General features: G+C 39.0%; 1 protein-coding gene across 4 annotated transcripts in view; it reads right to left on the bottom strand.

The window, feature by feature from the left end:
• The window catches only part of tafa5l (TAFA chemokine like family member 5, like), a 79,875-nt gene that overhangs the window by 42,865 nt on the left and 14,835 nt on the right, over positions 1-22,175 (bottom strand). For all 4 annotated transcript variants that reach the window (XR_008648732.1, XM_033969688.2, XM_055222944.1 and 1 more), the window contains one exon: positions 13,521-13,670. Coding sequence is in view for 3 of the 4 variants with exons in the window: in XM_033969688.2 (XP_033825579.1) it covers positions 13,521-13,670 (150 nt within the window). In the remaining variant the exon portion in view is untranslated. The remainder of the gene's footprint in view (positions 1-13,520; positions 13,671-22,175) is intronic.

Raw genomic sequence — 22,175 nt, 5'->3', positions numbered from 1 at the left:
ATGTCATGACTCAAATCAGTCAGCACTTGGACACAATTGAAATGAACCCGGATATGGGAAATGATGAGGATACTGAAGAGGAGGGAGATGATCAATTTGTGGATCTGTTTGCTCCCTTGCCTGGCCAGCAGGGGGCAGCAATCCAAAATGCTACATCTGACCAGCAGGGGTCAGTACCTGCAGCACAACAAATCTCACTCTCCAGTACACAACTGAACCCCCCAGAAGTCCAAAAAGTGGTGGTGGAGCATATTGTCAAGACAGGGGAAATGTCAGCTCACTCGTTACCTTCTGTGAGACTTCGCACATTCTCTGGAAAAACACCCAAATCTGCAAATGAAAGTGAAAATGAAGCATGGAGAGCACAAATTGAATCATTAATGGCAGATCCTGCTTTGTCCCCTCTGCATGTGACACGAAGAATATTGGAAAGTTTGTTGTCTCCAGCGGCAGATGTGGTCAGAGCATTGGGACCAAACACTTTGCCTACAATCTATTTGAAAGTGTTGGATTCTGCCTATGCCACTGTACAGGATGGAGAAGAGTTATTTGCTCAGTTTTTGAATACCCTACAAGACCCCGGAGAGAAGCCCTCTGCTTACCTGCAGCGCCTGTCACTTACCTTGAACACAGTGGTGAAGCGTGGAGGGGTTTCTGCTCAAGATGTGGACAAACATTTATTAAAACAGTTTTGCCGTGGATGTTGGGACAATGCCATGATTACCAAATTACAGCTGGAACAAAGAAAAGCGAAACCTCCTGTATTCTCTGAGCTGTTGTTAATGTTGAGGACAGAAGAAGATCGGCAGCGGGCGAAAGAAAGCCTCATGAAAAAACACTTGGGCTCATCCAAGCAGCAACGAGTGCAGCTGCACACTCAAAGCACGTGTTCTTGTGGCCACACCGATGCTGAAAGCGCTACTATTGCTGAGCTGAAACAACAAATGAGAAAACTTCAGCAACAGATGTCCACCCTTCTCTCACAACAAAGTAAAGGCTCTGTTGGAAAAAAATGTCAGCCACAAGGTGGAGCCAAGGGTCAACCCTCATGGCCCAAACCAGGGTTCTGCTTTAAATGTGGAGAGGATGGGCATATTGCCCCTAACTGTACCAACTCAGCCAATCCAACTCTGGTTCAACAAAAGAAAAAGATGTTGCAGGAAAGACGGGAAGCATGGGCCAAGAGTAAGAACACCGGTCAGTTAAACTAGAAGCAGTCTCTGAGGGGGGACGAGCCGAGACTGCTGCCATCCAATGTCCCAAAATCCAAGGTCATCAACTACCGAAAGGACTTGTTGGTACCAAGTGTACGGGTCAAATTGTTATAGATGGAGTCACTGTAAACTGTCTGCTGGATACAGGGTCGCAGGTTACCAGTTTCAAAATCTTTCCACTCTGTCCATCTGTCTGACCAGAAGATCCAACCATTGAACAATCTGCGGGAAGTCGAGGGAGCAAATGGCCAGGCTGTGCCCTACCTGGGTTATATAGAACTCAACATCACCTTCCCTTCTGAGTTCCTGGGTGCTCCTGTTGAGGTGGCTACGCTTGCCCTGGTGGTACCAGATTTGAGGACCTCTACACCATCCATCCTCATTGGAACTAATGCCCTTGACCAAGCATATCAACAGTTCAGTGAGCTTGGTGTTGAGTTCAGACCTGTTCAGCATGGTTATCAGATGGCCCTGACGGTGCTAGAGCGACGCCATAAATTGGCTCAAGACCGTTTTCATGGAGTTGTCAAGCTGAATACTGCTGAACCTCAAACAATTCCGGCAGGGCAGACTGTTGTTTTGGAAGGCATAACCATTGCCTGCTGGTTGCAAGGAGAGAAGTCGGTGACGGTTGAGCACCCAACCTCATTTCCACTGCCTGGGGGTCTGATGGTCAAGTCTTGTCTGGTCGACATCAACAGCCATCTGCCATGTGTGGTCCCTGTGCTTATCCACAATGAATCAAAGCACAATGTCACTTTATGCCCCAGAGTTGCCATTGCTGAAGTAAGTGCCTTCCAGTCCGTGTCTTGTACTCACCAGTTTACCCAGGACACTTCTGAAACGATGCCATCTGATGAAGCCAGGCCAGGATATGAATACAACTTTGGCAATACATCCCTGTCCCCTGAATGGAAAGACAGAATTATCAAGAACTTGAACAGCATTCCAGAGGTTTTTGCTCAGCATGATGTGGATTTTGGCAGAACAGACAAGGTAAAGCACCAAATCAAACTTGCTGATCCAACTCCATTTAAGCAAAGGCCTCGGCCCATCCATCCTCAAGACCTTGATGCAGTTTGCAAACATTTACAAGAACTCCTGGAGTCCGGAGTCATCAGAGAGTCTGAGTCACCATTTGCATCTCCTATTGTGGTGGTCAGGAAGAAAAATGGAACTGTCAGACTGTGCATAGATTATAGGAAACTCAACCTTCAAACAATCAAAGATGCCTATGCCTTACCAAAACTTGAAGATACCTTCACAGCTTTATCTGGATCACGGTGGTTTTCTGTATTGGATTTGAAGTCTGGATACTATCAGATTGAAATGGAGGAAACTGATAAGTGTAAGACAGCTTTCGTGTGCCCTCTTGGATTCTTTGAATTCAATCGAATGCCTCAAGGAGTTACAAATGCACCGAGCACTTTTCAACGGTTGATGGAGAAGTGTGTCGGAGAGATGAATTTGAAGGAAGTGCTGGTCTTCATTGACGATATCATTGTGTTTGCTCCAACCCTCGAGGAACATGAAAAACGGCTAATGAGAGTGCTGCACAGATTAAAGGAGTTTGGATTGAAACTGTCGGTTGAGAAATGCATGTTCTTCCAGAATTCAGTGCGATATTTGGGTCATGTGGTTTCTCAGAACGGGGTGGAGACTGATCCTGATAAGATTGAGGTCTTAAAATCATGGCCTATTCCAAACAATCTCAAAGAACTCAGATCATTCCTTGGATTTGCAGGATATTATCGCCGCTTTGTCCAGGGCTATTCTACCATTGTGAATCCTCTTAACGAACTTACATCTGGCTACCCTCCGCTTCAGAGACGACTGCGGAATTCCTAAAAATCTGCTTTGTATCTGGATCCCAAGCAGCCGTTCGGTGCTCGTTGGAATGCAGTTTGTCAACAAGCATTTGATGCCATCAAGGAAAAGCTCACTACGGCTCCGGTGCTTGCTTTTGCTGACCCACAAAAACCCTATATTCTGCACACTGACGCCAGCTCCATCGGCTTGGGGGCCATTTTGTATCAAGAGCAAGGAGGCCACAGCCGAGTTATCGCCTACGCTAGTCGGGGCTTATCAAGATGTGAATCCCGATACCCAGCCCACAAGTTGGAATTTCTAGCATTGAAATGGGCAGTGACCGAAAAATTTCATGACTATCTTTATGGTGCAACATTCACGATAATAACCAACAGCAATCCACTCACTTACCTCCTTACCTCTGCCAAGCTGGATGCCACCAGTTATAGGTGGTTGTCGGCACTATCCACGTACAGCTTCAAGATCCATTACCGAGCAGGCAAAGCAAACACAGACGCAGATGGTCTTTCCCGCAGACCACACGGTGAGCTATCAAATGACCTGATGTCTCAGAAGGAGCGAGAGCGGATCCTGAAGTTTACTCAACAGCATTTGGGTGAACCTACCTTGATTACAATTGACCAGCACACAGTTCAAGCACTTTGTGACCGCCACCTGATCTACAGTTTGCCTGACGTGTACCCTGAAAATGCACTCATTTATTCGTTGTCTACTAATGCCACCAGCCTCCCGGACAGTTTCACTGCCGACACTCAGTTTACTTCCACTGTTCCGATGTTGAGTCCTGATGAGATTGATACCAAGCAGAGAGCTGACCCAGCCATCCGACATGTCATTGTTCAACTGGAAACCGGAGCATCGCCGCCCCCCTCTATAAGGGAAGAATATCCTGAACTGCCACTTCTTCTGCGAGACATAAATCGAATGGAGCTCCAAAATAACATCCTCGATCGGAGAAGACAGCTCGGGAATCAGACTCAGTACCAACTAGTACTACCTGTAGAGTGTCGTGCTGATGTTCTGAGCATTTTACATGATGGCATGGGGCATATGGGCATCGACCGCACCTTGGATCTGGTCCGCACACGGTTTTTCTGGCCAAAAATGGCAAATGACATCATTGTAAAAGTGAAGACCTGTGAGCGATGCATCAAGAGGAAAGCTCTGCCTGAGAAAGCTGCCCCGCTGATCAATATCAGAACATCACGTCCATTGGAGTTGCTGTGCATAGACTTTCTGTCATTAGAACCGGGTCTGAGCAAGATAAAGGATATTTTGGTCATGACAGATCACTTTACCAAATATGCAGTTGCCATTCCAACTCCAAATCAAAAAGCAAAGACTGTTGCAAAGACTCTCTGGGACCATTTTTTCGTACACTATGGTATTCCTGAAAGGATACACAGCGACCAAGGGCCAGATTTTGAGTCGAGAACCATGAAGGAACTATGTGACATGGCAGGCATCTTAAAAGTCCACACTACACCATACCACCCCCGTGGCAATCCAGTTGAACGTTTCAACAGAACTCTACTTAACATGCTCGGCACACTATCTGCAGAAAACAAATCTCATTGGAAAGACTTTGTTAAGCCACTTGTGCATGCTTACAATTGCACTCGTAACGACACCACTGGATTCTCTCCCTATGAGTTAATGTTTGGTCGTCAACCAAGATTACCCATTAACTTGGCTTTTGGACTTCCTGTGAAGGAGCCAGCTCAAACACATTCTGAGTATGTCCAGAAACTACGGGAAAACCTGGAAAAGGGCTATAAACTGGCAACAGAGAATGCTGAAAAGGTCATGTCCCGAAACAAAAGCCGGTTTGACAAACATGTCACCCCTTCACAGTTGGAGGTTGGCGATCGAGTGCTCGTTCGTAATGTCAAGTTGCGAGGAAAACACAAAATTGCAGACAAGTGGGAGTCCGATGTCTATGTGGTTGTGAAACGGGCCGAAGAGCTTCCAGTGTATACAATTAGACCAGAGCACAAAAGCAAACCCTTACGAACTCTTCATCGAGACTTGCTCTTGCCCTGTGGGTATTTATCAGTCGACAGCAAACGCAAAGTCAAGCCAGCACCCATAGTAAAACCACCTCAGATTGCGTCCACTGATTCAACTTCTCATGATGATGATTCAGACTTTGTGCCAGACGATTTTGTACCCAGTTATTGGTACAATCCAATTCCTGAACCAGTAAGGTTTACTACCACCGTGGATATCGCTCCAGCAAGAGTGGAGCCTGTTTGTGCTGATCCTCCACAGAAAAGCCCACCTATCCAGTCAAATGAACCCCCTCTAAATCCATCTGACTCTACAGACATTGAGGTTGAATCCTTGGCTGAAGATATGGGGCTTACTCAAAGATCTGATTCAAGTGAAGTTGACCTGGCAACAAACTTACCTGCTCCTACTGCGGATATCCCAGTAACAAATGTTACACCTCATTCAGAACCTGGGGAAGAAGGATTAAATGAATTGGACCACTCACCTTCCGGATCGTCAGACTCGGATTCACCAATTTCATTTGAACAACCAAGTGGCCGTCCCACCAGAACAAGGAAACCCCCGGATCGTCTGCATTACAGCAAATTGGGTACTCCATGGATGAAAAGTCTTCAAGCTATTTTCCATGGTCTGAGCACAGCTTTTAGTTATGAACTGGAAGATGCTGAAGTTACAGTTGGTGCTACTTCATCTCCATCTGCTGTCTGCAGCCAACCCGGTCAATGTACGAGGACATACATTGAGTCAGGGGGGGACCCTGTAACCCCTTCCATCTAGGGTTACCCTTACCTAGTCAGTGTTTGACCCTGATTGGCTCACTCCCAATTGGTTGGTGAATAAATGACTGGAGCAGCTCTGTACCTGTCTGCTCTTCCGCCCCTCCCACTCCGCTCTCACTGTGTCTGTGCAACTGGCGTTTGGACTGGATGACAACTACTCGGCTTTAAACATTACTTTCCACATTCTTCTCACACACGACTCAATGGTGAGTTTTGCCAAAACGTTTTCGATCTTAAATAATCATTGAAATCCCCCAAATTCAAAGCCAGTGCCGAGTTTGGCGTAAATTAAGTCGCGGTTTGTTTCCGCATATCCGCGTGTTGAATCCCGCTAAGAATGCGAGTATTTTTGTGTTTGTTTTGAATTACGGCAATCATTAACTAAAATTTATGAATGAAACATCATGTTCTAATTAACTTTGATGTGCTAACTTTAATTCGGCAGCGCTGTTATGCTGTTTTGATACATTCTGTTAATGTAATTGATATATATTGTTAATCTAATTGCTCACTGCTGGCGGTATTGTCGGGTGTAATGTGTAGTCTTGATTTGTTGTGCAACTGTTTTATTATGAATGTTAAAATGTTACGGTAACTGAACTGAGATCCTGTTTTGACCTTGTTTTTAGGTCAGGTTTTTTTCATGGGACCAAACAGATTCTCTACTGATGGCGAGCTGGTAGGACTAATATATTTTGTTTTGCTCCGCGAACTGTGGATTACGGATTTGCGTGATTACAAACTGAACCTGAACTGAATCCTAAAAAAAAAAAGGAATAAACTGAACTCTTACACAAAGTCACACAACTTTAAAAAAAACTGAACTGAACTCTCACACAAAGTCAAAATCTTTGACAAAGAACTGCCTTCTTTTTTTTGTTGTTGTTTAAAAACGTTAATTTTGTTCATTGTAATTTGATTAAATGGTATGCCACTTTGTTTTGACTTTCACCAAATATATTTTACTTTATTCCAATCTGTTCTGTGTGTCATTCATGCACAAGCTCCCTGAGCAGCCTGTTCTTCTGTCGTCTTAATGCGTTAATTGCCATAAACAATAGCCCAACCAACTAAATATTCTATAGTGGTTACAACATCTTGAATAAAGGAGTATAAAGATTACTCAAACATGCATGAATTAGGCTAAGTGCAACTTCAAGAAGGTAAATGAGAAGGGCAGATGTATATTTAAAGCAAATTTCAACAAGCGTAAATGTGTAAGCTATAGGAAAAGCGTAATTCAATAACAAATATTCACAATAACATCAATATAATAATTAAAAATAAAATTGGTTTAAAGTGTAAAATTAAAAACAACAAATATCTGAGCAGTGAAGTTTTTAAGAATTAAAGTCACTGTTAAAAATATGGATTGTATTTGTTACATTGTGTAGCTCAGTGTTTCATGCAACTGACTAATATTTATTTAACTATTTTCTTTAGCTTTTTTGTCTAACCTAGGGGTAATGCTTCTGTTTCTAAGGTGTATCTGAGGCATATGTTGGGTAAATGGTTGTATAAAGCTAATACAGGTAAATAAGAATAATAAGAATCTAAATAACATCCAGCAGCTCTTACTAGTACAGTACTGACTTCAAGGGCAAATGGCCATGTGTCTAATTTCTCTTTCACTAGCAGCATATGAGAGTGATCCTTCAATCAACATATCTATTCATCTAGTGCCCTTGCAAACAAGCACCATGGTAACCACATCATCAATATTGATGATGCAATCTCTCAATTGTCATAATCCTATGATTGAATATTCTAAGTACGGCTATTATCATCATTTATCTACGGTGGGAATCAAATGTTGCATTAGGTTGCATGTGAAGGACTTGAGCACCAACACTGCATGTCAATGAACTAAACATTACTTTTGCGAGCAACAGAATTTTACACACCACGTTTGAAGAAAAGGCAGTGGCCCGATCTTGCAGCAGTGCGAGAGATATATTAAAATGACCCAGTTGAATATAACTAATAATATCGCTTGGTGAAAGAAAGAGTTTTCAAAGCCCAGGAGATGCAAAAGAATAAACATGTTTATGAGAATGTAAATAGGTTTATGTGCTTAGAGAGGCAGAGGGTTTTTATAAGAAATCACATGAAAAGCAAACCAGGGTGTCTGAGCGAGCTGAAGGTCACATCTTATTCCCACCTCGGTCCCTATGGTGAGTTTTTTACCCATAGTACATATACATACTTATCCTTATATGTATTCATTCAGTATGTAACTTTTTTTTTGCCACAAATAGACTAAAATAAATGTATGTTTTTTTCATTATGGCTGTGATTTACTGCACTGAAAAACAAAACCAAAAAAGTCCTTACTCTGAGCGGGCTTGCATCTCCACAAAATGTTCCTTTGGCTATAACATTCCACACTATGGCATAAAACTCATCTATCTCCATCAAGAATATTCTGAAGTATGGCTTTAACTTTCTATTTCCATTAAATCATGCATGATTTTATTTTGATTATTATGAGCCCTGGCAGAAGTTTTGTTTGGATGTTTTGTGCAGCACTTTGGAAATGTTCAGTTTATAAAATGAGCTTCATAAATAAAGTGGATTGGATTCACTGTAAAATCGAATTTGTCCTTACTGGAGTGGATGTGATTGTAAAATTGGAAAAACACCTCCAGCTCCAAACTCCCTCACCGCATTTTACTGAAGGGGTCATTTCCATTATCTTGTTTGAAATTGATTGAACATTGATGTAGAACAGGGAAGTTAAGTTATGGAAACATGTCAACATCAAACTCAATTTCGATACTAAGGGATAGACTCGATACTCAATACTGATTCCGAATCACAATGATAACTAAAAACACAATTTCATTAGACAACAGGATGTGATTTTCAGCATAAAAAAATAGCACTTTTTATTATATTACCATGCGGTCTTATATCTGTGTAATCAATCAATGCTCCAGATAGGTTCCATAGTGGTCCAAGGGCGTATACGAGTCTATGTGATCTTATACTTGTTCTGATACATCTCAAGATCATTTTAAAGCTATGCGGGAAAGTTTCATTTCTGTCCTGTGAATGTGTTTTTTTAGTATCGATACCTGTAGTATCTAGTTTCTATAGTAGTTGTAGTATCAATGAGTGTCTGATTTTTGACAGCCTTACAAGGTAAAATACTGGCCTTTTAGTAGCAAATTTAAAGAGACATGTTATTCAAATCTTTTATGTTGTTTGCTGCTATCATTTATTTTTGAGGGAAAATTATTCTGATTAAGTTATAAGTCTTTTGCTTACCGGTATTCAACCAATTTTTCAACTGAAAAGATCACAGCTTAAAAACTTGGAAGTATAAGATTCTTCATTATTTAGGTAGATGCCAAAACAACCATATTCCTAGTGTACACCAAATACTAGAAGAAGCATTAAAATCACATTTCCTGATTGAATGAAAGCTTGTTTATAATCAATATCTATGACTCTGGGTGTTAGTCTTATTTACCCCTGTGGCCTCTCATCAAACACTGCTGAGATCTGGTCCTGTCTCCAACACACTGGCCATTAACAGAGCGCAGGGCGGGGTGCAGCCAGACGCCAGTAATAATCAATTTCCTGCTGCTGTAATCATACGTCCCTCTAAGTGAATTAGCATCTGCTGAGTGTTACTGAGCGGGTCTGCGGAGAGCGGGCCAAAAGCAAAGCAGAACTGTGACTCTGGGTTTGCAACAAGGGACACAATTTACAGCAATTACACTTGGAGTGATTAGAGTTTGGGATATTGTGAGAGGCAATCAACATTGTAGGGGAATTGCCTCCACCAAGTCGTCTAATCCTTTCAATATTCAATGTCCAAGCTAATACAATGCTGTCACAAACATTTCGAACTTGATTTTGAGACTAGGTATGCTCAGTACTGTATTACTGGGTTTCACATGACATCACAAAATTCTATTGGCCAATAATATTTAATACAGATGGGGCTGCTAAAATTTATGTTGTTAAAATGCAGATTTTTGTTGTAATACAGTGACATCTTGGGTCTAGTCACTAACAGAAATCATCAACATTTGTGAATTTACCTTTTGGATATTTCATGGTAAAGTACAGTGCAATCAATAGGGAAAACTGTCTCTTGCCCCCATCTGAGAGAATGATATCACATTCTACAATCTGAAAACCACCAATACCAATACAGCTGTAGCTAAAGACGCGTTTGCTAAGTGATTAATCCAGCAATTATTCTTTTGATTAATTGATTAGTTGTTTACAAAGCAAAAGCCCTATGAATATGAGATTTGTACTACATTTGACCCAGATGAAGCTGAAGTGATGCCGCTTGACAACAGCATGATGGAGTCTATGTACAAAATCAATATTTAATAAAAAAAAAACTAAGTGTACACATTTCCTGTGTCATTTTTATGTAATTGCAGAAAATGATTAGTCAATGTTGTGGTTTCAGCACTACCAATTTTGATACCATGAGGATTAAAAACATGCCTTTTACATTACATTTATTTTTATCTTCTTATGTTAGTTCTGATAAACATCACAACCATTTTAAACCTATTCAGGAAACTGCCAACTATTTATGTGATTTTTTTTAGGTTGTGTTTTAGGTATATTTTTTATTAATAAAAATTGTAAAAATTGTATCCAGCTAAAACCTATTCTAATTAGCTGCAATAAAATTCACACTATGCCTGCGTTAGACAAGCACAAGAGTCCTCTCTCCTGATAGACTGTGACCATGCTGATGGACTGTGGCAGGTCTCGTCTATCGCAGAGATGGAATCAAACAGTCTGCACACATCAAAAGATTGGCAGTGTGTATTGATTTTCTGTTTAAACAACTAAACTACATCAGCGAGGGGAGTTAATGAGCAGTGCAAGAAGCCCATCCATTTTGGTTAGCTTTAACTTAGATTGCTGTTTTTCATGGTTTGGAAGAAACTGTAGTGAAAAATGCTAGTTTCACAGAAATGAGTGAAGGTCTGTTTGGCAAGAGGTGGAATGTGATTATAGAGACAGCCTTGGCCTTACCATTGTCAGGCTGTGGGGCAGAACACTTTGATTTGATTTATTTTAACTGTAGAGAAGTGCTCAAAGTACAAGGGAACATAGGAGAAAAAGCAAAAAACATATTTTAGATTTTTTTAACCAATTAAGAAAGCAAAGCATTCAAATTCAGATTTTCAACAAGAAGGTGAGCCAAATGAATGTCAGGATTGGAGTTGGAAATTAAGTTCTTCAGATGCAATGAATTCCACTGATTGTTCAATACTGATAATAGTATTATAGTGACTTAGAGCAGTGGTCCTCAACCACCGGGCCGCGGACCGGTACCAGTCCGTGGATCAATTGGTACCGGGCCGTGGGCCGTCCAAGAAATAATTAATTATTTCTGTTGTATTTATTATCTGAGTCTGAAAAATCGTTTATTTTGAAAAATCTTTTATTTTGAAAAATGACCGGATTCTCTCGGTTACATTTCCGTCACTTGAGCGCCGACAACTTAACCACTTAGCGTTCCGACGGCCCGCTCGCGTTACACGTTACAAATTTACAGCAATATACGTGTATTTCTGCGTCACCCACACAAACAATCTACACATCAAATGAAAGCTACGGCATTCATCTTTCTGAATATGTAAATCATTTACACCTCGAATCACGACAGTGCTGACAGGAAAGCCGTTTTTACAGAGAAGTCAGAAATGTGGATTTGGACTTCACTTACCATTGAGCGCTCTGGTTCTGTCAAACATCAACATATTCACACAAAGTTGGTCTCATTCGTTCCGTAAAGGTCCAGAGAATATAATCCAGTCAAGAAATTATGTCCACAAAGGAAGTTAGAGCCTCCATGTCCAATCTGCTGCAGGAAAGTGAAATCTGTTCCGTCACTTCTCCGCGTAAAAACACGAGACTGGATATAAAGATCCGCGCATAAAATTACGCGCGGATCTTTATATCCAGTCTCGTGTTGCGTAATTTTACGCAGCAGTTTTGTGTTTTAAACATGACAAAACGGACAAAACAAAGGAAGTACGCGACCGAGGACACTGTGGATGTTTGTACAAGTTAAACTAGAGGCATCTCGGACCCGGAGTGGTTCGTGGAACTGAGTGAAGATCTCATGGTGGACTGAGGAGTAGAGGGACCTTATGTTTTGATGGACTGGATGCTGTTCCTGATTAGTAAGCATGGTTTATTCTGCTATTAACTTAATTGTGGGTCAAATGTGTGTCATGTGTAATCATTAGCATTAGCATTAGCTTTAGCCCCCCCGGTCCACGGTAAAATTTTCAAGCATTGGTCGGTCCGCGGTGATAAAAAGGTTGGGGACCACTGATTTAGAGAACTCCTTCTTGAAATCCTTGTGGTTTATGCATAATTGGGCCAAGGCCTGTGTGTAGTATACTGTATAATGAGCTTTTCTATGTACACTTAACTACAAGAAGATATACTTGTTGCCATAGCATTTCTAAAAGGGCATGCTGTACTAGTGCCACTTGCAGCTCAAGATGTACATAATGTTTTGATTTTCTCAGCCAGGCAGCGACAATTTAAAGTGCTTTCTGAGTGAAACTGGATATTACTTAAACAGCAGCTTTGCCTCTTTAAAAGTGACACACTATCCTTACATATAATTATATATGATGCTATCACTGTACTTTTCATTTTACTGACTAATCTGAAAATAAGAAAAGGATAGACAAATATATTTTTGGCACACCTCACAGCAGTGGTAGTAGTAATAGATTTGATATATATGTAACATTACTACAATGTATTGTTTTATACACAAACTCAAGGAAAGGGCTTTTGCACATCGAAGTTTTTTATCATTTACCTCATAAAAATATATATCATGTCAAATTGTGTTGTAAAAAAAATAGCAGAAGTATTACTTTTAATGTCTGTGCTACTGCATATGTCTTTATCAAATAAACTCTCATCTGAGTTTGACTCCAGTCACTATAAAAAGGGTCCTGGTTGTTTATCACAGAGAAATTATGCACTTTTTATTTTTCCACAGTGCCACACAATGAGTTATGATTCTAAATTACACAAGCTCAACACCCACGGCTCATATGGTTTTATTAAAGACAGATCTAAGCTTTAACAAAATGAATATGCAGAGTAATTCCAGTTTAACACTACTGCAGGCAACTGTGGCGATGTAGAATCAAGGTACACTGGATAAAACCTTAATTTGCCAGTGCATGAAAGAGATATACAGGCATCTACAAAGACCATTTAACACAATGACCACCTTATATGTGAAGTTCTGAAGTACTACACCACATTGGTCTATCTTGTAACAAACTAAAACATGTACGTAAAGAGGACTGCTGAAAAGTTACCTCATTTAAGAGAAAAACTGACCAAAAAAAAACTATTGACGAGCACGTACAATGAGACCAATTCTCAATATCGGGTGATAAAAGAAATTATTTTAAAATACAAAGCACAAGCAACGGGTGAAAGAATTTAAACCACTCTCTCAATAATGTGTAAAAGAAATGGAACAATGCTAAAAATAATGCAATATAATTAATTTAATAATAATAATGATAATTTGCAGCATACTTTATTGGAGCAGCAAAAAGATCTGAATGAGCCTGGTGAAGGTGAACTTTAAAAACACAGAAGAGCTTTGTGGATTCACTTTTCCCTATATTCGACAGAGAGTTGTTGAACTTACCATCTACACATGCTGGTCGTGCCCTTGTTGTTCCAGCGATCTGACCTCTCCTGCAGGCACAGCGAGCCGTCTGCCTGGCAATGGTCCGTCTGGGAACACTATTGTCTCTATTGAGCATGACAATCTCACAGGTGCCCACTGCTAACTGACCTGCAACACACAGAAGAGAAGAGCTTGTCATGAGAGCACAATGATGTAGACATTCCTACACACTTGACTGAAAGAAAACACTTAGAAAGAAAGCAAGGTACTGCCCCAAGCTGCTCAGTATAAATTCTAGCTTCTTTATCTAGTACCTTCTGGACTTTTGGAAGGGAGTATCAAATTCAAAGGTCTAGAAGTCTCCCTTTGAAACCTTTCCTACCAAAGTCCTTGTGCAAATAAATCCTAAATTTTTCAACAAAGATTCTTGAGATATTTTAAGGGACAAAACATCTGTTTGTTATTCACTTTTAACCGTGAGAGCAAGAATGCCAAACACGTCAAGGCTTTTAGACGTGCATATGCCCATACATGAGTAATCGAGCTGTGCTTTGGTTATATTCAAATGACAAATGTACCATGTTTTAGGGGCTGTCTGTGTTCAGTTTGGTGTTGAGTGAGTGCCCCCTAAGAAACAATAAATCTCGAGATTGTGTCGGTAAACATCATAGAACTTTCAGTTAGTCTAATAAACCAATGAAGACCCATCAGCTTATCAAGTTTCAGCTAATGTATCCCTGGACATTTTGCACTGCTGTCGAAAAACATGGCAATTTTTTATGGTACAGCTGTTTTATTCATTGGTTACAGAATGCTAAAAAATTATGACCGCTGCCATGACAATTAACAATTAAAAAAAAAAAAAAAAAATATATATATATATATATATATATATATATATATATATATATATATATATATATATATATATTATGTCTTTATACGTTGTAAATGGAAAAGAGTCCTTCAAATGTTGCATATAACATGGCACTCAAACCAATCAATTGTACACATTTCAACCGAGAGGATCTGCTGTTTTTTGTTATTGTTTTTTCCAAATGTCATGTTGTTGATTTGTTTTTATATCTATCTAAAACTCTGAATGTGACTATATGAAATCATCCACCTCAGCTGTGTCTGTGTACACTTAACATCTGAGCTGAAATAGTGCAGCTCTGGCTCAGAATGATGTGATGATTGGGTTGCCTGGTGCCATAGTTCAATTTCAATCCCACAAAGTTCAGCTCTACTGACTGTGCAAATGGACACTGTCCTAGCACCATGATTACCTTCTCTCAACAGTGTGTGCTCTATTCATACCCATGTCCAGCACTAAGAAGGACTTTTGGGCTGCTGAGGCATTACAAATTGATGGATGACTCAGAGCTCCAGCAGTTAAGCACTTCAGAAATCTCCTACGTTAAAGTCACCAGGAGCTTAAAGACATCTACTAAGGGCACTGCTAGAAAACACACTAGATTTACATGCCATAGTTCTGATGTGGTCAGGTATCATATTTGACAGGTTGTGTTTCAGAGTATTGAAGTGCACAGTGTAGCTAGTTATACTCTGCTTGGACCTGATTTGTTCTGGTTTAGCCTTTTTTTAGTCCTATAAAATTAATCACGATTAGTGTTGTCAAAATTGAAATACTGAAAATCATATACTAATCGATGTTAAAACTAGTATCAAAACTAGATACTCATTTAAACAAGTATCGATACTAAAAAAGTCACATTCACAGGACATAAATTAACCTTTACTGAATAGCTTTAGAATGATGTTGGGCTGTATCAGAAGAAGTATAAGCCCACACAGACAAGTATACAGCCATGGACCACTATGGAAGCTACCAGGACAACAAGGGACTACACAGATACAAGATCAGATGGTAATATAAAAGAAAGTACTACAATTGAATTAATTACATTCCATTGTCTAAATAAAGAGTGAAGCAGTGACATTATGATATGTCTCATCCTTAGTTGATAAAAGGGTTGGGCACCTTTTTTCCATTAACTGCACAAGTACATGTTAACATTAAACAGCTTTACTTTAAGAATCATAGGCCGAGTTTGATAAACTATACAATGAGGCTATAGAAAACACAAACACAGGAATAATTTGATAGAAGAACCCAAAAGTACTTAAGTGAAATGTGATATATTTTGTCTTTAAAAGGCCCATACCATGTTATTGTCTTACCTGTTATAATCTTGTTTCCTCCTCCAAAACATACCCAGACCTGTGTTTTGTTTAATTCAGACACAAATCCTGCATGAGTTCTTCTCTAAAACAGAAAACACTCCACTGTGTGATGTCATGTCGTAATACAGCAAGTGCTCCACTGTGTTTTTAAACTCTCTATACCTTCTCTGGAATCAATCATTTTAGCAATGGAATAGATCATCTCCACTGAACAAAAGGTAAAAGGTAGTTGTTAGCTTGAAAACTACCCCTTCATGACATCACAAGGAGGAACAAAGCATTTTTAGCTTTGGAGATGTAGACAGTCTAATAATAACTGAAAGATGTGTGAATGAAACAAAACACAACTCTGGGTATATTTTTGAGAAGGTAACAGCATTCTAGCATGTCAAAAAAAGCTTACAACTCAAATTACATACAAACAACTTGCGCTGATAAATATTTTTTGGGATTTTTGATGATGGTTCTCTACTCTCCAGGGAGCTACACATAATAGTCGTATTTTCTGAGCTTCAAGGTCTTTTTGAGAAAATTATTCAAAGGTAATGGTCTTGTGTTGTACAGAAACAAGTTCTCAAAATGAAATACCGGTAATTATTCTGATGTTCTTTTAGTGGCATTTGTCAAAAATAAATATGTTCATTTGGAATTCAAAAGATGTTTTTGTTTAGGAGTGAAAAAAAAAGAATAAATAAAATCAACTGTGGTACACTGGTACACACAGTGAAATATGAATGAGATGGTGCATGTTACAGAAATCTCTATACAAGTCAAACTCACGCATTACCTGCTCCAAGGCTGTGGATAAGTGTAGAATAAAAAGCAGCCAGCCAAATATATTCTGAGAAATCAAATCAGCTGAGAGATACTCGACTGGAGGCAAGTTAGTGCTGCGGAGTTCGTAAGGTCACAGCCTGGCATTTGGGGCTTTAAACGGCTGCTATAGCCACTTCCCAACAAATCTCAAAATACACTGAACAAAGCTAACTGCAGCATAAAACTACACTATGGAACTGATTTCAATCAATTTACAAAAAAGTAGGCTAAGTTTTTCAATATAAAATCAGTGTGCACATTATATCTACATAATATTGATGGGAATAAATTACAATTGTCCGTATTACAATAAAAAGGTATGATTTCCATTATATGACAGAGCAAAGTTGTGTTAAATGAAAATATGTGTTCTAACATGAAAAGTATTTGACCAAATACATCTGGGAAATACAGTATGTAAGGTAAGAAAGTATGTATTTATTTAGTGATTCACCTCTGCTTTAAAGTGTACAAGATGTCCTTTAGCATGCTATGTTTTGGTATATGCTTACATTTGGTACATGGGTCCTTTGGCCACAGTCTGCAGCATAATGACATGACAGTTTTTTGCCCTTCACTGTTGTTGTAGATAGATGATGGTTGTGAGCTCTGAGAAGGAGAATAGCCTTTTATAAGGGAAAAGGTGAATTATGAATTATTATAAAGCATTCTTGTCTTGTTCTCTTGTCTCATCTTGTGGAAAGTTTTGTTCCACAAGATGAGACAAAAGAACAAGACAAGAATGCTTTATAATAATTCATAAATACATACATTTTATTAACAATTTTGGCCACACAATTTTTTATTTATTTTATTTAATTTTTTTGCAGTTATGGTTGCACTGCTATTTTGAACTATGGCTTCTCAAAACTTGCCAACATTAACCATTCTTGTAAACACATGGAATAAAAAAACTAAAATAATTTTCCTCATGTGTGCACAATCTTGTGGCAATTTTATCTTGCGAGATCTTGTGGCATGAGATCTTGTCCCATGCCTACCTTTTTTTAAAGCAACTACTGCCGCTTTAGGGAATTGGTGAAGATAAGGTGCCCAACACTTGCCACTTATAGAAACAAAATGAGCTGATAAATACTGTATAACTGTAATTGTAGCCAACAGGAAAACTAAACTTTTGGAAGAGTTTCCATGCCCACTTATAATAACTGAGTCCTCCCCTCCTACTCCTGACTGCCAATGGACATTATATTTGACATTTAAATAACAATGTAGCTGACAGACCGAGGACAGGCGCGCTCTGAGTGCACTGTAGCCCTGACAGGCGGCTGGTGTAACCGGAGAGAAAGCTGAGCAGAGGTCAGTGTCTCTCTCTTCATAAGACTCTGATCATGGGAGTCCTTACTGAGGATTACACTCACCCAGACAAGGATGTAGTGGTTTCCAGGGTACAGACTTTCACTGTGTGGTAGAGTTGTGTCAAAAACACTACAGTAGGCCAACTAAGCCTAGTCTAATGTTAAACCAATGGAGACTTTAAGATGCTAAGACTAAACTTCCGAAGTATTCATTCAAAAGTATTCTGACACTATAGTGTGATAAATGTATTTAGTAATGGCTCAGAAGCCTTTGGGTTGTCTCATGACCCTTTTGTATACTTTGTTTACATAATTTTGGCTAATACAACTTGGGCGTTTTGCACTGCCACTTCAAACATGGTGGATTACAATGGTGATGGCCTTTTTTGATGTTCCATCCCAAGCTTTAGTGAGGCTAGTCTAGTTTTCATCAGAGCAAAATTCTAGTTTCAAATTGGATTGAACAATATCTAATCTCTTATTTTTCCACATCCAGTTGTAGTGTCAGTGAAAGAATGAGAATTAGAGATACTCTTTGGGATGAATAAAAGTAACGATATTAGAGTCCCCATTGACTTCTCATTTAATGACCTTTCTGAAGTCTACTTAAAAAATTGCAATTGAATAAATAATATGCAATAAAGAAATAACACAATTAAAAGGCCAAGAGCATACAACATACGGTAATAAAGGTAAACTTATGGATCCATAATAAAGCTGATACCAATGAATAACCCATCCAAAAAGCAGAAAAGATATAATTAATCAACATTTGTTTGTTTTTGTTTTTTTTGTTGTTGTTGTTTTTTTTTGTTTTTTTTTTTTGGGGGGGGGGTTGTTTCAAATATAGCAATCTCGGAATGTTAGCTGGATGTCTGAACCAAAGTTAGATTCTATCTTCAAAATCCATATCTCTAGTAATATGAAATAAATTTGCATTGTATATTCCACCTTCAGAACCTTGCCCTAGGAACACATCAAACTTTGTGATAGATAACTTGTACAACTTGTAGTTTTTTGCTTTAGAGATGCAATGTTTACCTTGAGCAGGGTCTCTAATGATAAACACTATTGAGTTTCAGATTCAACTCTCATCCATTGCCCACCAACACTCCTTTAGTGCAGAACGTGCTAGAGGACAAAAGTGCCTTCAACACAGAGCAGATGAATAGGCTCAATGCACTGACCCTGGAGGAGGAGAGTGGAGCATGAGATGGGAGTGGTGCTGGTTGCAGCCTGTTAAAGTGCCAGTGCCAAAGGGTTTGCCCTCCGTCATGAGTTCGGGAGTTAATCCACACGACAGGAGGTTGGTGTCAATGAAAAGCATGACCACACTTCATTTCACACAGAGAAAGTGTGGTAAGTATATGTGGCACATGCTCAGAACTGCAGTAATGATTTAAAGACTTAAAAACAGTAGAGAGCTACAGATTTCTACCTGTGAAGCAACAATCTGGGAAACATTTATATAAGTGACTGTTAAGGCTCGAAGCAAAGACGCTCTTTGGAGCTGTAATTTTGGAAGTCCCTGCCTAAGACTACTGTCCTCATAACTCTGCCTCAGAATAAGTAGAATAAGATAGATGTTTTGTTTTGGGGTTTTTTCTTAAGCAATGCTTTTATTAAGGGATTACACTGTTGATTATCTTATAAACCAATGAATTATTGACCAAGTCCTAATTAAAAATATTTTCAAAAGTATTCATTTATAATATAGAGTCCATGCATGTTTAATGTGGTCTACTTAAGTATGTTTATTGTTATTACTACCTCTATGTGCTTTTTAATTGCATTTTGGAAATGAAATAAACTTATTTCAATTAAGTGAACTTATGGAAAATATAGTATTATATCATGGATTGCTTGCTGTATTTGTTTTACTATAGCAACTACAGCAACAACAGTAGAGTTTGTCACACTTGAGTTCAATGTAAACCAATTGAAATAATGGAGAAAGAAGAGTGCATTGTATTGTAATGAATGTGATCTTGGATCTTAGTCTGAATACAATAACCTTTAGGGCTCCATAAACTCAACAGGCATGCAAAAATATCAGAAAATGAGATTCCGAGGCTCTCACCTTAACTGTACAGGCAACGCCATACTTTATTAGTCCAGTCTTTTAAAGGGCTGTAACAGTGATTGGCAGCACCATGACCTTATCATTGGATCACAGGACGATACAAGAGCAAAGTGGCAGCTCATACACACACACAGGCTGAGAAACAGCTCGAAGCAGAGACCTGAGAGACTGCTACATATCAGCACTTTTATCAGATGCACTCCACATCAGCAAACTGCGCCTGCAAATACCACCAATTTCACTGTCTGGAGTCCACATACAGTCTAATACGTTTTCATCTAAATTATTTGTCAATGAAGGACCAATGGCAATCCAAAAACAATAGGATGCTGTCAAGAGGAAACCATTTAGCTGAATAGTTAAAAAGATTCAGAGCGAGAGATCGAGGACCTGTGGCAACCTGGCAAAATAATTCACCTTATTCTTTGAGGTTGGCTCTGGTCATATAAATTCAGCCAACATGTCCAATAATAACTGTTTTGATGTCTTATTGAAAAGACATAAATGACATGGCACATGCTCAAATGGGAGTAATAACAAATATATATTTCGAAACGGATATTTTGCAAATCATAACACACCAAACATGTGATTGGATTTGCTCATAGAAAAAAAGCAAACTAACCAACCCTATTGCTTTAGAAGTAAAATAATACACAGTACCTCTTCCATTCTTTTTAATACCTTTTGATGCATTCACAATAGTATAAATATCTATCACTTTCAAATATCCATCACTTTCAACTGGAAGTTGTTTTTTGTTGTAATTCTTTTGTTTAACTTTTGTAATAAACCAGAATAGTCCTACTGAGGTTAGGAATCTCATTTTCAGAGAAGCCTGGGCCCCAAAGGGCCGATAAGAGTCAGGTGTGATAAGAGCCTTGTTGGATCAAAAATGCAAAGCTACATATCACATCTAATTATTTCCCTTCCCTTTGCTTCATCTGTGTTTATCCTCCATTCTCTTAATTTCTTTAATTACAATGTTTGTAGTCTCCTCTGATAGGAGCTGTATCAGATTGACCAGGCGTCACTGCCCTTGTGCACTTCTCTCACAGAATTAGAGCCAGACGTCGCAGAGAAAATGACTTTGCGATCCCTCTGGGAATATGCCATAAAATGAAATGACGAGCTGCTCTGAACAGAACAATTCCATTTTCAAATTAAACTGTATCTTCCTCTTCAGACTGTAATTACACAATGGCCAATAAAGACAAAGCATGGTTTTACAAGGTTTTATTGAGGAGAAACCTTTCTACTTCTTACAATCATTCCCAATAATATCTATTACATCTATTAAATATAGTTTTCTGCTTTTGAGAAACTTGATTTCATTTATTTTCTCTTTTCTTCTGAGTCAAGCAAGTTTACTTTTATTTTTACATTTGGTTTGTAAAGACCAACTTAATTTAAGAGATTTTTTTCAGTGGTCAGTGAGAAGAAAAAAAAAAAAAACACTTTTCCCCATTCACTGCTCTCACTGTTCAGACTCCACCAGCTCTGAGTAACTTACATGCAGATTAAACCAATCACAGTGAAGTGTTCAGTTCCAGTAGAGGCATTTAGCTACTTCGTAAATGCATACAGATACTAAGAATGCTTGAATGAACTAAAGTTTTTTTGTTTGTTTTTTTAAATGTGCCTACCCCTACTGGCTCTGGGTGTGAACAATTTCAGCTGGTTTTACACCCATGCTTGAATCTCAAAAGAGAGCCAATCAGAGGCTTATCACAACACTACACAAAATAACAATTTGGAGTGATTATCTCCATTCCATTGTGTAACTCTGTCAGGGCATTAGTGCTACTTCCAAGGAGAATATAACTGCCAGAACAACATGACAGTCATATAAGTATGTACTGGATCACAGACTTGATCTCTGTAAACCTAGTACTAAATATGGATATTAACAGTGCAGGTAATCAGTGAGGTAGTGTAAACAACTCTTGCATCTCAACTTGCTATTTGAACAAAACTGTAGATTTGACCATTCATCCACTCTCCTGAATTGGACAGTGAAGTAGCCATAATTAGCATTAATTCTAGGCCAAGAGCCTTGCTTAAGGACACTTCAGCAGGTTGACAAAGAAGGCATTATAGATTGACATTACAGTAGCTTTGAGGGAGGGAAGATGTAATCAGAAAAGCTTGTAGGTCTGTAGAGTTTAATCCTAGAAGGCAGGAACATGAAAGGAAAACTGCAAATGTTTGCCTTATTCAAGCTGTCTGAAAGGACTGCCAGTCTCTTGG

This window comes from Periophthalmus magnuspinnatus, chromosome 7, assembly GCF_009829125.3.
Source record: "Periophthalmus magnuspinnatus isolate fPerMag1 chromosome 7, fPerMag1.2.pri, whole genome shotgun sequence".
NCBI classification, from domain to species: domain Eukaryota; kingdom Metazoa; phylum Chordata; class Actinopteri; order Gobiiformes; family Gobiidae; genus Periophthalmus; species Periophthalmus magnuspinnatus.
This window is presented reverse-complemented; position numbering and strand designations above follow the sequence as displayed.